This window comes from Nyctereutes procyonoides, unplaced genomic scaffold, assembly GCF_905146905.1.
Source record: "Nyctereutes procyonoides isolate TBG_1078 unplaced genomic scaffold, NYPRO_anot_genome, whole genome shotgun sequence".
Taxonomy (NCBI): Eukaryota; Metazoa; Chordata; class Mammalia; order Carnivora; family Canidae; genus Nyctereutes; species Nyctereutes procyonoides.
In genome coordinates, this window is record NW_026575025.1 from 2,035,215 (window position 1) to 2,050,637 (window position 15,423).

A 15,423-nucleotide genomic window follows, 5' to 3' on the forward strand; every position below is an offset into this window, starting at 1 on the left:
CACTTTCGCTACAGCGTGGACGCCCTGTTTCATCTCTTTCCTCTTTATTCCCATAAAAGTTGATTTCCTTTCCATGTAAATCTTTCTCACCAGTTTTTCCAAGTGTCTCAGAAGGAAAGAAAGTCGCAAAGGCGGAGGTTCTTTGAAAGAGTGAGAATGTTTGGCCGAATGTGGAATGTGCGCCGCCGAACCGCACGTCGCCGCGGCAGCGGCAGTGAGGACGCGGCGTGGGGAGGATGCTGACGCAAGGGGGCGGTACCTATGGTGAGCGCCGTGGCGGCTAGTGCGCGGCGGCGGGTTCCACCGGGGGGCCGGACCCGCTGGGTGGGTGGGGAGTGCTGCTGGTAACCCGGCAGCCGCGGAGAGGTGGGTGACGGGCCTTGGCTGACTTTGAGTGGCCGGCGCATAAGTATCATTTCTAAGGCACTTTTTAAAAGCCTGTCGTTAGAGCACACGATCTGAGTCCGCCGGGCTGGACCGTGGGCAGTTTTTTGCCCCCACCCCTCTTGCTAGACTGGTTTGAGCGCCCCTCACGTTCCTCTCGTACTTACCAGGTGGAGCCAGAGGGCTTGAGTAATGCGTCGTGACTAATCCCTGCCCGGAGTAGTTAAGACTTAAGTCAGCCAGTTCGTGGCCTGTGTAGTTAGGAGCAGACCTCTTTTTCCTTTTGGGTAATTATGCTATCGCCTCCATTAATCTTTTTTGTAAAGGATTTTATTTTTTTTAAAGATTTTATTTATTCATGAGAGAGAGAGGCAGAGACAGACACAGGCAGAAGGAGAAGCAGGCTCCAAGCAGGGAGCACGACGTGGGACTCGATTCTGGGTCTCCAGGATCACGCCCTAGGCGGAAGGCGGGCGCTAAACCGCTGAGCCACCCAGGCTGCCCCAAGGATTTTATTTTTAAGTAATCTCTACCTCCAGCATAAGGCTGGAACTTAAAACCCAGAGATCAAGAGACCCTCCCTCTAGGGACTGAGCCAGCCAGGTGCCCCTCCTCCATTAATCCTTTTCTCTTTCCAGTTCAAATCCCAAGGATTAAGTGAGCCACCAAAATCATCTCTCATCCTCCCTCCCTCCCTCCCTCCCTTCCTTCCTTCCTTCCTTCCTTCCTAACTCTTGTGTCCAGGGAGCTGCTCTGCTATAATACAAAACAACTCCATTATCCTTCAAACCAAAGCAAGCCTATTGTACAGCTATGAGTTAGTGGAGAAAAACCCAAAGTTACAGGTATAGCACCTTTTGCTTGGACAGAATGAAAGTTCGAGAAAAGGAGCTGTTGTAGGCTTTGAGTCACTTTAAAGTCTTTAGTCGGTTTCTAATGCTTTTTTTTTTTTTTTAACCTTTACAGAGAGAAGAGTATAAATGCCAGAGCCATTTAACTGATGGGTAGCTGCTGAATTCTGACACTTCCTTAAATACCTTCTTGAACCAACATCTTCACTGGGAGGAATTCAGGAAAAGTAGCAGAGGGAAGGAGAGATCACATTTCTGTGTACCATGGCTATACCAATAACAGTGCTTGACTGTGATCTCTTGCTCTATGGCCGAGGTCACCGCACACTGGACCGCTTTAAGCTGGATGACGTGACTGATGAATACTTGATGTCCATGTATGGGTTTCCTCGACAGTTCATTTATTACTTGGTGGAGCTCTTGGGGGCAAGTCTTTCTAGACCTACTCAGAGATCCAGAGCTATTAGCCCAGAGACACAGATCCTTGCAGCACTGGGCTTCTATACTTCAGGTTCCTTCCAGACTCGGATGGGAGATGCTATTGGAATCAGTCAGGCATCTATGAGTCGATGTGTTGCCAATGTCACCGAAGCACTTGTGGAAAGAGCCACACAGTTCATTCGCTTTCCAGCTGATGAAGCCTCCATGCAGGCTCTAAAGGATGAATTCTATGGCTTGGCAGGGATGCCAGGGGTAATAGGGGTGGTTGACTGTATCCATGTGGCAATCAAGGCACCAAATGCTGAAGACCTCTCCTATGTGAACCGCAAAGGTCTGCATTCTTTGAACTGCCTGATGGTGTGTGACATCAGAGGGGCACTAATGACTGTGGAGACCAACTGGCCAGGCAGCCTACAGGACTATGCTGTGCTACAGCAGTCTTCCCTCAATAGTCATTTTGAAGCTGGAATGCACAAAGATAGCTGGCTGCTCGGTAAGTTTGCAGGTGCACAAGCTTCATTTTGTAGCCATAGAAAAATGATGTAGCAGAGCAGAATGAAATTTGAGAATCTATAGACCTGAGTCTCAGTCCTGTTATCTTTTTTTTAATGAGACATCAGGTAAGAACTCTAAGCCATCCTTTAAAAAAAAATTGACACTTAAAAGACATTTATTTAAGCTTAAAGACATAATACTTGGGACACCTGGGTGGCTCAGCAGTTGAGCATCTGCCTTTGGCCCAGGGCATGATCCCGGAGTTCTGGGATCGAGTCCCACATCAGGCTTCCTGTGAGGAGCCTGCTTCTTCCTCTGCCTATGCCTCTGCCTTCTCTCTGTGTTTCTCGTGAATAAATCAATAAAATATTTAAAAAAAAAAAAACATAGTACTTAACCCAGAGTCTCACTTCTAAGAATTTATCTTGAGGCATATGTTCATAAATATGAACATTGGTGGTGTGAAATAAAATTACACTGCCAGCAGTGTTTGTATTTGGAAACAAAAGCAACAACAGTCCTACAAAAATGTTGCCCTTGAATACAGCTGAAATTCTTTTTTTTTTTTTTTAAGATTTATTTATTTATGAGAGAGAGAGAAAGAAAGAGAGGCAGAGACACAGGAGGAGGGAGAAGCAGGCTCCATGCCAGGAGCCCGACAGGATTCGATCCCGGGACTCCAGGATCGCACCCTGGGCCAAAGGCAGGTGCTAAACCGCTGAGCCACCCAGGGATCCCCCTACAGCTGAAATTCTTAATCTGTATGGATATGGTTAAATATAATACATCTATACAAGTGAGCCTTAATTTTTTTATCATGTATATAATGTTTAAAAAAATAATGCCAATAGTAGTAATACCTATTGTTAGGATTAGGTAGTATATATGAGAGTTCACTATAAAGTGTTGTACAGATTTTTGTTCTTGGTTATTGTCACTGTGATATCTATATGAAAATGATACGGGTGCCTGCATGGCCTAGTCAGTTAGGTTGCCTTGGGCTAAGGTCATGATCCCGGGATCCTGGTATGGAGCCTTGCGAGGGACTCTGCGCTCCATGGGAAGTCTGCTTTTCCCTCTCTCTGTGCCCCCCTCTGCAAGTGCCATTGGGAAGCCTGACTTAGTGATTCAAGTAGGACAAGAACCCATTCGAAAATGAGCAGTGCAAACTGAGGTTACTGCACAGCTGGGAAGAATAGTTGGGTAACAGTGATAATACCCTTGAGCTTGGCAGCTTATTCTGTTTATTTGTTTGTGTTAAAGCACTACTCTTAAATAAGCAACAGGACAAATACACAACGACATATTATGTGAGATGAAAATGATTGAAAGACCTCTCTTTTAAAACCACTAATCATGGGCAGCCCAGTTGGCTCAGCGGTTTAGCGCCGCCTTCAGCCCAGGGAGTGATCCTGGAGACTCGGGATTGAGTACCTTGGGCATCCTGCATGGAGCCTGCTTTTCCTTCTGCCTCTCTCTCTCTCTCTCTCTCTCTCTCTCTCTCTCTCTCTCTCCCTCCCTCTCTCCCTCTCTCCCTCCCTCTCTTCCTCCCTCCCTCTGCCTCTCTCTCTCTCTGTCTCTCATGAATAAGTAAATAAAATCTGTAAAAACAAAAACAAAACCACTGATCATATCTCTGCACTGCATGTATTCGTAACAGTGTTTAACATGCAGTAGATGCTCAGAAATTATTTTTCTGGACAGCCCCGGTGGCTTAGCGGTTTAGCGCTGCCTTCAGCCCAGGGCATGATCCTGGAGACCCAGGATCGAGTCCCACGTCCGGCTCCCTGCATGGAGCCTGCTTCTCCCTCTGCCTGTCTCTCTCTCTGTCTCTAATAAATAAATAAGTAAAATCATTAAAAGAAATTATTTTTCTTTAATATTCTTTATTTCTCCCCTGTTCCAAGTGGGAAGAGACTGCTATCACACTGGTTTAGAGTTGCCAGGATACTTACTCCACGTAATGTATTGGAACTCAGTGATTTACTTGAGTTGTTGCTTCTGCATTCTGTCTTCAATGTGCTCCCTTTCTCTTTATCCTACTAGAGTTTTTCCTTAATCCTACCTTGTGTCGGGGTGCCTGGTGGCTCAAGCAGTTAGGGTCTATCTTCAGCTCGGGTCATGATCCCAGGATCTTAAAAAAAAAATCCTACCTTATGCTTGTTTTGAACTTTCAAATTTCATTTTTTTAAAAAAGGTTTTATGTATTTATTTGAGAGAGAGAGCATGAGCAGGGAGAGGGTCAGAAAAAAGGGAGAAGCAGACTCCCTGCTAATAAGCAGGGCTTGATTCCGGGGCCCCAGGATCATGACCTGAGCTGAAGGCAGACACTTAGCTGAGCTACTGAGGTGCCCTGCCCCTCAAATTTCATTTTCAAACAAGTTATACCATGAAACGAAGGAAAGTCTGTTTTGTAAGTGTCTCATGTAGTTACTTCTGCAGCTGTGAGAGTACTTGGGTTCCAAGTTCAATTTTTAAAGTATTTATTTATTTATTTAGAGAGAGAGTGTGTGTGTGCAAGTAGGGGGAGGGGCACAGGAGGAGACAGGATGAGAATCTCCAGCAGACCTTGTGCTGAGTGTGGAGCCCTATAGTGGGGCTGGATCTCAGGACCCAGAGATTGTGACTGGAGCCAAAACCAAGAGTCAGATGCTTAACTGACTGAGCAACCCAGGCACCCCCAAGCTCATTTCTTATGAAATCACTTTGGTACCTAATTGTAAAGCCAGCTAAAACATGGTGAGTGCTTAGAACTTGTCAGGCAATGTTGTAAGCACTTTGCATTGGATTATCTCACTTAATTGCTATAAAAACTATTGAGGAGTTTAACACTAATATTAACGTTTTTTTAATATTAACATTTTTATGAAGGAGTAAATTAAGATACAATATCTAAGCCATTCGTGGTTAACTTTTAAAACTAGGTCACATGAGGAATTAACTCTATTTGGCAAATAGTCCCTTCATTAAGGATTTCAGGGTCATGTAGGAATTACTTTTTTTCTCTTTTCCTACACCTTGGGACCTCAGATTCAGTTGGAAACATGACTATTGTTTTATGGTATTGACAGGATGTAGTTGGAAATAAGGGAAAACTTGGGCAGCCCTGGTGGCTCAGCGGTTTAGCGCCACCTTCAGTCCAGGGCATGATCCTGGAGATCCAGGATCGAGTCCCACTTCGGGCTCCCTGCATGGAGCCTGCTTCTCCCTCTGCCTGTGTGTCTGCCTCTCTTTCTCTGTCATAAATAAATAAATAAATAAATAAATAAATAAATAAATAAATAAATAAAATCTTTAAAAAAATAAGGAAAAACTCTGACAATTCTTTTTTTTTTTTAATATAGGTTCTACACTCAATGTGGGGCTTGAATTTAAGACCCTGATATTAAGAGTCACATGCCCTACTGAGTGAGCCAGCCAGGCGCCCCAACTCTGACAAATTTTTATGTACTTTTCTGATTCTCCTCTTTTCAGAAAGAGTTGAAATTGGGAGAGATGGATGTGGTAACAACATTTAACAAATGGTTATTAAGGCCACTTTTGGTACCAGGCTACATACTAGGTACTAGGGATGGGAAAAATATACCCATGTGGAAATTGATTCCCTTAGTACTACTAGCAGTTCTCTAGCACATACCCTTGCAAAAACCTCCATGAGCTCTAACAGGAAAACTAGTTTGAAGACCTCTCAACTAGTATAGTGTTTCACAAATTTTCCAGAGCGAGAGAGTCATCTGGGGAATTTATTAAAAATATACATCACTGGGCCCCACTTCAAACTATGGGAATAGAATCATGAAGGAAAAAATGGATATCCATTTTTAGCAGATGCTCAAATGATTTGTACAAATAGATAACTTTGGAAGACACTGGTATCTAAAAAATGTGTTGGATAATGGGGAAAGATGGCAGGATTATGAGGATGACAAGATGTTAAAAAAGATGAGATGGCTGATCATATCTTAACAGCATCAGATTTGTGGAATAGTTCTAAATTTGCCAAATGTAGAATGGACTGTGATTCCTCTTTGTTTTTGTTATTGTTTTTTTATTTTTTTTAATTTTTAAAAAATATTTTTTAAAATTTATTTTATTTTTATTTTTTATTATTTTATTTATTTATTCATGAGAGACAAACACAGAGAGAGAGGCAGAGAGGCAGAGACACAGGCAGAGGGAGAAGCAGGCTCCATGCAGGGAGCCTGACGTGGGACTCCCTCCTGAGTCTCCAGGATCATGCCCTGGGCTAAAGGTGGTACTAAACCGCTGAGCCACCCGGGCTGCCCTATTGTTTTGTTCTTATTTTTTTTATTTTTTTTAAAATTTTATTTATTTATGATAGTCACAGAGAGAGAGAGAGAGAGAGAGAGAGAGAGAGGCAGAGACATAGGCAGAGGGAGAGGGAGAAGCAGGCTCCATGCACCGGGAGCCCGACGCGGGACTCGATCCCTGGTCTCCAGGATCGCGCCCTGGGCCAAAGGCAGGCGCCAAACCGCTGCGCCACCCAGGGATCCCTATTGTTTTGTTTTTAGTATGAAATCACTTTTGTAAAATTTAAAACCAAGAACAACATTATATTGCTTAGATACAATATAAACAAATGCAGAGAAATGACAAACAAAAAATTTAGAATAGTGTTTCCATCAAAAGAGGGGTAAATGGGAACATCTGTGGTTTTGTAGTATATTTTTACCATGAATGTCACCCCTTCATATCCTCGTTCTCATCTGTCCCTTCAGAATTGCATTACCTTATTCCTTTTCTCTAAATGTACCTGGTCCTACAAAGGATTCCGCCTGAGTTCTTATTTCCTCAGCTCCTGGCCTAGTCTGGTTAAGCAGCTTTGGGTAAGATCTGCCAGAATGTCTTGTGGCTGACTGATCATGTAAGCAATTGTAATCTGGTTAGCAATTCTGATCCTAATCCCCTCCTGAGTGTCTGTTTTCCAGTGGTGCTTAGATTATAACCAGTTAATGACCATGGGGCATTTTATAAAAGGTCTGCATTAACTAGCTTATCCTTTTTGTCTCCCCATTTAAGGAAGGCTCATACTGTTTCTTAGAGAAATGTTTAACAAATACCATTTAGTATCTGTGCTTTGGCATTCATCATAAATGTTTATCTTATTCTCTGGCATTATCCCATTGTTTTCATGACTGAGTCTGATGTTAGCATTTTGTGACTAGCTCCCTCTTCCTTTGCCTGGCATATCACAGGATCGCTGACGGATATCTTGATCTTCTCATTCATAAAATCAGTTTCATAATATCTTACCGGGCAGAGCTGGGATTGGATAATAAGAGATAATATTTTTAAAGTGCCTAGCACAGTGCCTGCTACATAGTTGGTGTTCAATAAGTCAGTGATAGTATTTTCATTATTATTTAAAGGATCAGTTTCTTAAGTTCAGTATTTAGTAGATGTGAGTTCAACTAAAATAAAATACTTTGTACTTTGGGAGGGAAAAGTCAAGTAAATGTAAAATGTAAAATTTGAAAATATTATGACACTCTTTTAAAGATTTTATTTATTCATGAGAGACACAGAAGCAGAGACATAGGCAGAGGGAGAAGCTGGTTCCCTGCAGCGACCCTGATGCAGCATCTGATCCCAGGACCCTGGGATCACAAACTTGAGCTGAAGGCAGACGCTCAACCACTGAGCCAGCCACCCATTATGACATTCCTTTTTTTTTTTAAGACTTTATTATTATTATTATTATTATTTAAGATTTTATTTATTCATGAGAGACACAGAGAGAGAGGGGGGCAGAGATACAAGCAGAGAGACAAGCAGGCTCCATGCAGGGAGCCTGATATGGGACTGGATCCCAGGACTCCAGTATCACACCCTGGGCGGAAGGCAGGCGCTAAACCGCAGAACCACCCAGGCGTCCCCCCATTATGACATTTCTTAGATAATTAAAGCTAATCTAGCACCTACAATTAATACAATGTTATGTGTTATGTATTATGTATAAGTAAAAACATTTAAAAAAATTTAAAACAATTTAATCCAGTTCTTAAAAATGTAAGCTCCTGAAAGAGAGGAGTCCTGTATGTTTTTGGAACAGTGCCCAGACTCTCTGAACAGTCCATAATTATTTACCAAAACTGATAGTGGATCAGAAACACACTATTGTGCAAGTTGGTACTCTAGAGCCTATTTGTTTCAGATTTCTAGGGGGTTGTGCCTCTGCTTGAGACATTTCATCTGCCAGCTGTAGTGAGTCAGGACAATTAAGCGTTATAGAAACATTGTACTGTTGTAACAGGACATTGCATCCCAGCCTTGTATTTTATTTTGTTCTGAGCACTGCCTGAAATCATTTGATAAGGAAGTCACCTTAGGAAAATGCCTCATGTATATTATTTTAATTTTGGTTTCCTTATCACTATTACTATTTGTGTCATATTTATATTCTTGTTAATGTGAAATTCTACTAGTTCCTATCTTACAAAGGCAGGTTCCAGTGAATGTATTATCTAGGAACACCCGAGTTCTGATCTCCACCACAGGCGCTGGGACTTTTATCTTATTGTTCTTAGCACTGGGAGAATGAATGATTGTTGTCCGTGAAATACTCTGAAATCCCTAGGTAGTGTTTTCAGACCTGACACTTTAATGGTAAAGTTAGAAATTTTCCTCCCAAATGTTTTGAGCTCTCCTGGTGGAATTATCTTTTTTCTCTCTTGCACTTTTTCTCTTTGGAGAGTTTGAAGATTGGCTTGCTGTATGATAGTTTTTTACTAACCTTTCATTAAAGAACAATATCTCTGAGTTTGGAAAATCTAGAAATTTTATTTCCTTTAGTGCCTTTATATCCTTCCCACAGTTTTTTCAGACTTGGCTGTTTTTTCTTTGTTTTTAATTGGAAAATGTTCAGAAATGTATATGCACATTTTTTTAAAATTTGCCTATATATTGAGAATCTGAATTATTTCACAAGTTATCGTGATTATGCCTACTAATTTTATTTTTTATTTCAAAGTTCTTATTTAAATTCTAGTGAGTTAACATATAGTGTAATATTGGTTTCAGGAACAGAATTTAGTGATTCATTGCTTACATACAACACCCAGTGCTCATCACAAGTGCCCTCCTTAATCCCCGTCACCCATTTAGCTCCTCCTTCGCCCACCTCCCTTTCAGCAACCTTCAGATTGTTCTTTATAGTTAAGAGTCTTATGCTTTTGCCTCCCTCTTTTTTTTATTTTTTATAAGCTATCACCCTTTTTCTCTGTTGGTTTTAACAAGGATATTTCTAGCCAAGACCCATCTCTTCCTGCTTATGATCCTGGCATGCCTTCTTTTTACCACAATATTTCCCTTTTGGTTTTTCTGGGGCACAGTGGCTCCAGAGTCTGTTGCATTTTCTTATCCATTCTCTATGTGTTCCTGGATTTTTCTTTCTGTTTTTATTCCAATTAGAATAATTTATGATTTCTTTGGACCTTCCCCACAGGTGACAGTTCCTTCTTTCTGCGTACTTGGCTCATGACCCCCCTTCACATTCCTGAAACTCCAGCCGAATATCGTTATAATATGGCCCATTCTGCAACTCACAGTGTGATTGAGAAGACTTTCCGAACTCTCTGCTCCCGATTCCGCTGCCTGGATGGATCTAAGGGAGCACTGCAATACTCACCAGAGAAGTCTAGCCACATTATCTTGGCTTGTTGTGTCCTCCACAACATCTCCCTGGAGCATGGGATGGATGTTTGGTCCTCTCCAATGACAGGACCCATGGAACAGCCCCCTGAAGAAGAGTATGAGCACATGGAGTCTTTGGACCTAGAGGCTGACCGAATCCGTCAGGAGCTTATGCTCACTCATTTTAGCTAATGTGAAAGGTGTGGGGGAGGAACTTTCCAGAAGGAGTTGTGACATACCTTCTCCCTGACCATCCTCTAGAGAGTTCCATCATCTAGCATGACTGAGTATGTGGACACTTGTCACAAATTGACATTTAATATGTGTGTTTTAGAAGGGTTGTGGCTATGCTAGAATATCTTGATTCATTTTCAAATACATTAGCTAAACCCAAACCAAAACAATAGTTCCCTGCAAAAGTTCCACAGAACTCCAGGTTGAGCACCACTGACTTGAAAACTCCCTAGTAGCAGACTTGTATGATTGTGCCTACAGAATCAGAACAAAGGGGAAGACGACGTTCAGCCAGAATGTTTTTTGCTTGTTTAATTTTCTAGAGTTTTCAAATGAAAACAGCATTTGTTTGTCCTGAATTATTGGGTGGGTTTTTAGCTTTTCTACTTTGCTGCCTATATAGGCATAATCTGAGGCAAGTGTAAAGAACACATTTAAGGTAGGGAATGGTCTGACATAAGTTAAGTGGCTACTAATCTGAGTTTGCAGCTTTGTGTTTTTAAGATGTTAGGGATGGCCTGAAGCTTCCATCTTTAGTCTTTCTGCAGTAGTTGGACTGTGACTTGGACCTGGTTTCTAAGGAGAACATCTGGACTCCACAATCTCCTCTTTACAACCCAGAATAGAAGTTAGAGGCTAAGAACCCAATCAGCTTAAAGAAGACAAGTCAAATATAGATAAAATAGCAAGATTATACTTTACATATCTAAAGACCCTGATAGATTGATGAACAGAGGAGATTTTACCCAGGTTTTGAATTCTTTTTTTTTTTAATTTTTATTTATTTATGATAGTCACAGAGAGAGAGAGAGAGAGAGAGAGAGAGGCAGAGACACAGGCAGAGGGAGAAGCAGGCTCCATGCACCCGGAGCCCGACGTGGGATTCGATCCCGGGTCTCCAGGATCGCGCCCTGGGCCAAAGGCAGGTGCCAAACCGCTGCGCCACCCAGGGATCCCTTTACCCAGGTTTTGATAGCTCACATCTAAATAGATCACATTTCTTATGCTCATGATTTTAGAATGTCTTTTTGGCTATTATGCTTTGAAATTCCTTGTATATAAGGAAGATTTAAGGAATAAAGGCATTGTGAAAGTAGTTAAAAAAAAAAGGTAACAAGAAAATTTCTTGATGTGAAATGAATTTTGGTGTTAGACCTAGTTGGATATCTTGTGTGCAAAGTGATGGGCAGAATTTCCCAGGCAATAAATAATCTCCCACCAAGTCTTATTCTAAAATTGTACTGATATAAAAATAGCCTGATTGGAATAATGAAAGTGTGAATTAGGTTCACACTTTGGTGCCTTTGCTGGGACAAAAAAGAGATTTTCTTGAGGATTGCCTTGTTCCCAGTTTCTCATCAACTTACCATGTGATACCTCAGAATTGTCCTCTTGGATCATTTCCTACCTGCTTTTGGCAGTGTTAATCTGGTGATTTTCAAAGTAAAGAAATGAACAGCTGATGACAGAATAAATTTGGAAATAAATTGAGGGTGACTCATCACCACGATTAAAAACAATTATGGATTATTATCTGTTGTTTATTTCTACTCCAAATGCTATTTCCCATCATCATTCTACTCCATGAAGATTGGGTCCATTTGGCAGGAGGTTGAGCTTAATATGTACAATGATCTCATGGAGATGAGAATGGACAACAAAGAGGTACCTGCAAACATTAATTCTACTCATTGTACAACAGAGGTGCCCTGTTACATACTTTTCCTTTGTAAAATCTAACCTGTGACCAAGCTTGCTTTGTCTCCCTCATGATGCACTATTTTAACTCTCATGGTCTTTCCAGGTTTCCTGAGATGGCTAATTTTCCCTACAAGGTTTTGGTTCTGTTGTGCATATTGCATGAGGAAAGGGTGACTGCCATCCGTGTATCCTAAGTGGCAAGGTGGAGTGTGAGCCTTGAAAATGCTTGGCATTTTAGCTTTAAAAAACTACATTTAAGGAAAATTGGGGTTTTTCACAACTTAACTCACTAGATGGTAACATAAAGCCTGAGTGGGAGGGACAGTCTTGGAGAGATTTCAAAAGCAATTCAAGTCTATTACTTGCACACCAAAGATAATTTCTAAGTGCTGAACTGACTGAATACTGGCTGACAGTGTTTTTTCCTGGGAGCATTTTATTTCCTAATAATTCCACAGAGTAACTGTTGAAATCTATGTCTTTAATCTCCTTTCACCCTGAATTTTCACAGACCAGGATTTTTTCATTCCTTAGTTACAGTTTCACCAAAATTATCTTGGGGTAGGATCAGGGTCTGTACTTCCAAATTGCCAAAATTTGTTCCTAGGAGCTTTTTTATAGGTGCCTGCGAAGTCTTCTCTTGAGGTCTTTATTGTGGATTTTTGGTATCTTCCTGGTACAGTTTTGGGAAAGAGTCAAGGATTATGTAACCTTCATCTTCCCATAGATAATGCCATCTGGTCAGCATAGGAGTTTTCCAGATTTGCCCTTAGATGTTTCAAGACAGCAAAGTCCTAGGATATATAAAGAGAAAACCACAATATTGGGTCATCACTGGTTTACTAATTTCAAACTATACAAAATAGAGACCTCAAACTTAGTTTAAAATCAACTGAATAGAGATGAAGCTCCTTTCCTGACCCTTGGGCTATAAAGGATATATAGCAAATTAATCTAAGTCTAGACTAATGGGGTCTTCTTAGTGAAGACATAGAAAAGGTGGTGGGGAGAGAAGTAAAATAGAAGCTAGACAGATAACATATACTGTGATTGTATCCTGACTTGAAATGATAAATTGAAAACAACTCAAGGACCAAGCTCAGCAGTCAGTGTCCCTGGCAATGGAGGGAAGCTAGGAGGAAGACAAGAAAATAAGAAATCAGGAAAACTTAGTCATTGTATATGCACATGTCCTCAGGACCCATATCACTCTCTAGATCCAGCCCAGATTTTACGAAATGGTGAGAACAAGAGATAACCGAATTAAGTAAGAGCTCGTTCATTAAGAATGGCAATGCAGGATAGAAGGAAAGTCCTAGCTGAATGCTGGGAACACCTCAGTTCCCTAACACATTAAATTCACAGGCTTTTTTTTTTTTTTTTAATGACTATGCTCTAAACCACTCTTGTGATAATCAAATAGGAGTCATGAGATCTCATACTAAAGAGGAGCAAGGAAATTAGACCTTGAAATCATAAGTTAGTACATTTTTTTTAAAAGTCCATTTGAAAGGAGTATGTTTGCTCAACAAAATATTAAGAATCTAACATTTTGTTGAGACGTTAACCCTTATATGAAAGCTATGTAGCTTTCTATGAAAAGGCTGATTTCTTTGTCATTCTAGAGTCTTAAGATGTTCATACATTAAAATCCATTGATAAATTGCACCAATGAAAATATATCCTATATAAATAATTCCAAAGAAGGAAGCACCTCCTACTGTGAATGATTAAGTTGTGTTCTGGGATCTCCCCCGTGTGCTGCTCCGACATCATTACCTTGCTTCTACTTTACCATCTAGCACATTAACCAACAGTGCCATGAGACGAGGCTACCAAATAACAGAACAGAATTGCAACAGCAAAACCTACAGTTGGCTCATCATTTTGGCTGCTCAAGGCCCAATTCCTCTTCCCGGAATTCCTAATAAGATGACACATGGTACTGCTACAGAGTTCTTTCATCCTTCATTCAGCCCGATTTCTACCATGCAGAATGTAGTAGATGTTTCTTACAGCCCAGAGCCAATGTAAAGAAAGATTTTCTCCGCTTCTTTTCTCTCTCTTCACTCTCCATCCCAGGCAATTTCCTCATGTCTACATATCCTAATCCTCTTTTCCTGGCTTAGTCTTTACAAGTTCCTTCTGTGTGATTGGCAGTGGCTAGGTCCCTTCTTAGGGTTTGCCAACTGTCCTGGTTTGCCCAGAGCCATTGCAGTGTTAGCATTAAAAGTTCTTTGTCCTGGGAAACCCCTAGTCCTCATCAAACTGGGGCAGATGGTCACCCTACTTCAGAGGAAGCATCATCCTACCTTTAAGGAGATGGCTCCCCCCTGGAGAACTCAACCAATACCATAATCAGTAATCAACATAAAAAGGAATTATTGAATCATAACACTGAGATGTAAGCATCAGTGATATACCCCAGAATGATATTTACCCCCCTGGTTTCTTTTCTTTAAAGTCTTCCTTCAGTGTGTGGAGATTCAACTTCACACACTGAAATGTGTTGAGGATTTCAAACTAATCTCTTGTGATCTACTCTTCTGTCCAAATTGACTCTCATAAAAACAAGCAGTACTTTATTGTCACAGTAAAGCTTAAATCCACACCTGAAAAGAAATGGTTCTCTAGAGAAATTTTATCTGTAGAGATGCATCTCTGTCTCCAGAATAAGCCATCTTTTCCATGGTTTCACTGAGCAGTTTAGCCTCAAGCTTCTCAAATATCTCCATTTTTAGGTGATGATTTTAGATTTATATTTGTATAAACTTCAGGTGTTTTTCCCAAAAGAAGAGTCCTTAATTTTTGAAAGACTGAAAATTTCTTGTAGCCTTAAAATTAGTTTCTTTAGTTTTTCTCACCGAAATCAAGCTTTCAAAATAATGTTGTTATTTGGGTCAAGTTTCAATGAGGGCTGTAGCTTTAGATGATTATGTCCCACAAGCCTTTCCAAGAAGGAAGCTTCTCTAAAACATGCATTCTGGGAATAGAAACTCAGCCCTGGATGGCAGCAAAGGGAAGTCTATTTGCTGCTCTTCATCTGGCTTCAGGAATGTGGCAGAGACTGCTTATTTAGCTGCCACTTAGTATTCTTTTGCCCCTGACTTTTAGAACTGCCCAGGGTAAAGACTAATTTCCAGTTAGGTGTGGCTGTGTGACTAACTTCTGGTCAGTGGAATATAAGTGGAAATGTCCTGTGCTATTTTCAAGATATGTCCTTATGGCAGGCGACATGCCTTTCCCCTTTCAGCTTCATGCTGGTTGGAATGTAGACATGATGGCTAGAGCTTGAACAGCTGTCTTAGACCTGGGATGAAAACCACTTACTGAAGATGTTAAAGTAACAGAATGGAAGCCTGGTGCATGTCACCAAATGGCCACTCCTTACCCAACACTGTGCATCTTTGGATTTCTTTTATATGACAGAGAAATAAATCTCTTCTTTGCTTCCTTACTCTTTTTATGTGTAATAGGCCCGAATCATAAATAAAAAGGTTACAACTGCCTCTTTCCAAAAGCAGCAATATTTATTACACAGAAAATGTTTAGAAGCAACATACATATCCAACAATGGGGAGCAAGGTCAGTATATCCTCTTAATGGAATATTGTGCAACTGTTAAGCATAGCAACTATTAAAGATTTAATAGGGAAATGATATA

General features: G+C 40.9%; 1 protein-coding gene across 1 annotated transcript; it reads left to right on the top strand.

Annotated features, from left to right (window-relative positions):
• Positions 1-293: 293 nt before the first annotated feature.
• On the top strand, positions 294-11,568 carry HARBI1 (harbinger transposase derived 1). The gene is made up of 3 exons (XM_055308914.1): positions 294-366; positions 1,351-2,169; positions 9,637-11,568. Exons 2-3 carry the CDS (start codon positions 1,500-1,502, stop codon positions 10,014-10,016), a joined length of 1,050 nt encoding a protein of 349 aa, XP_055164889.1. The 5' UTR covers positions 294-366; positions 1,351-1,499; the 3' UTR covers positions 10,017-11,568.
• The last annotated feature ends 3,855 nt before the right edge of the window (positions 11,569-15,423 follow it).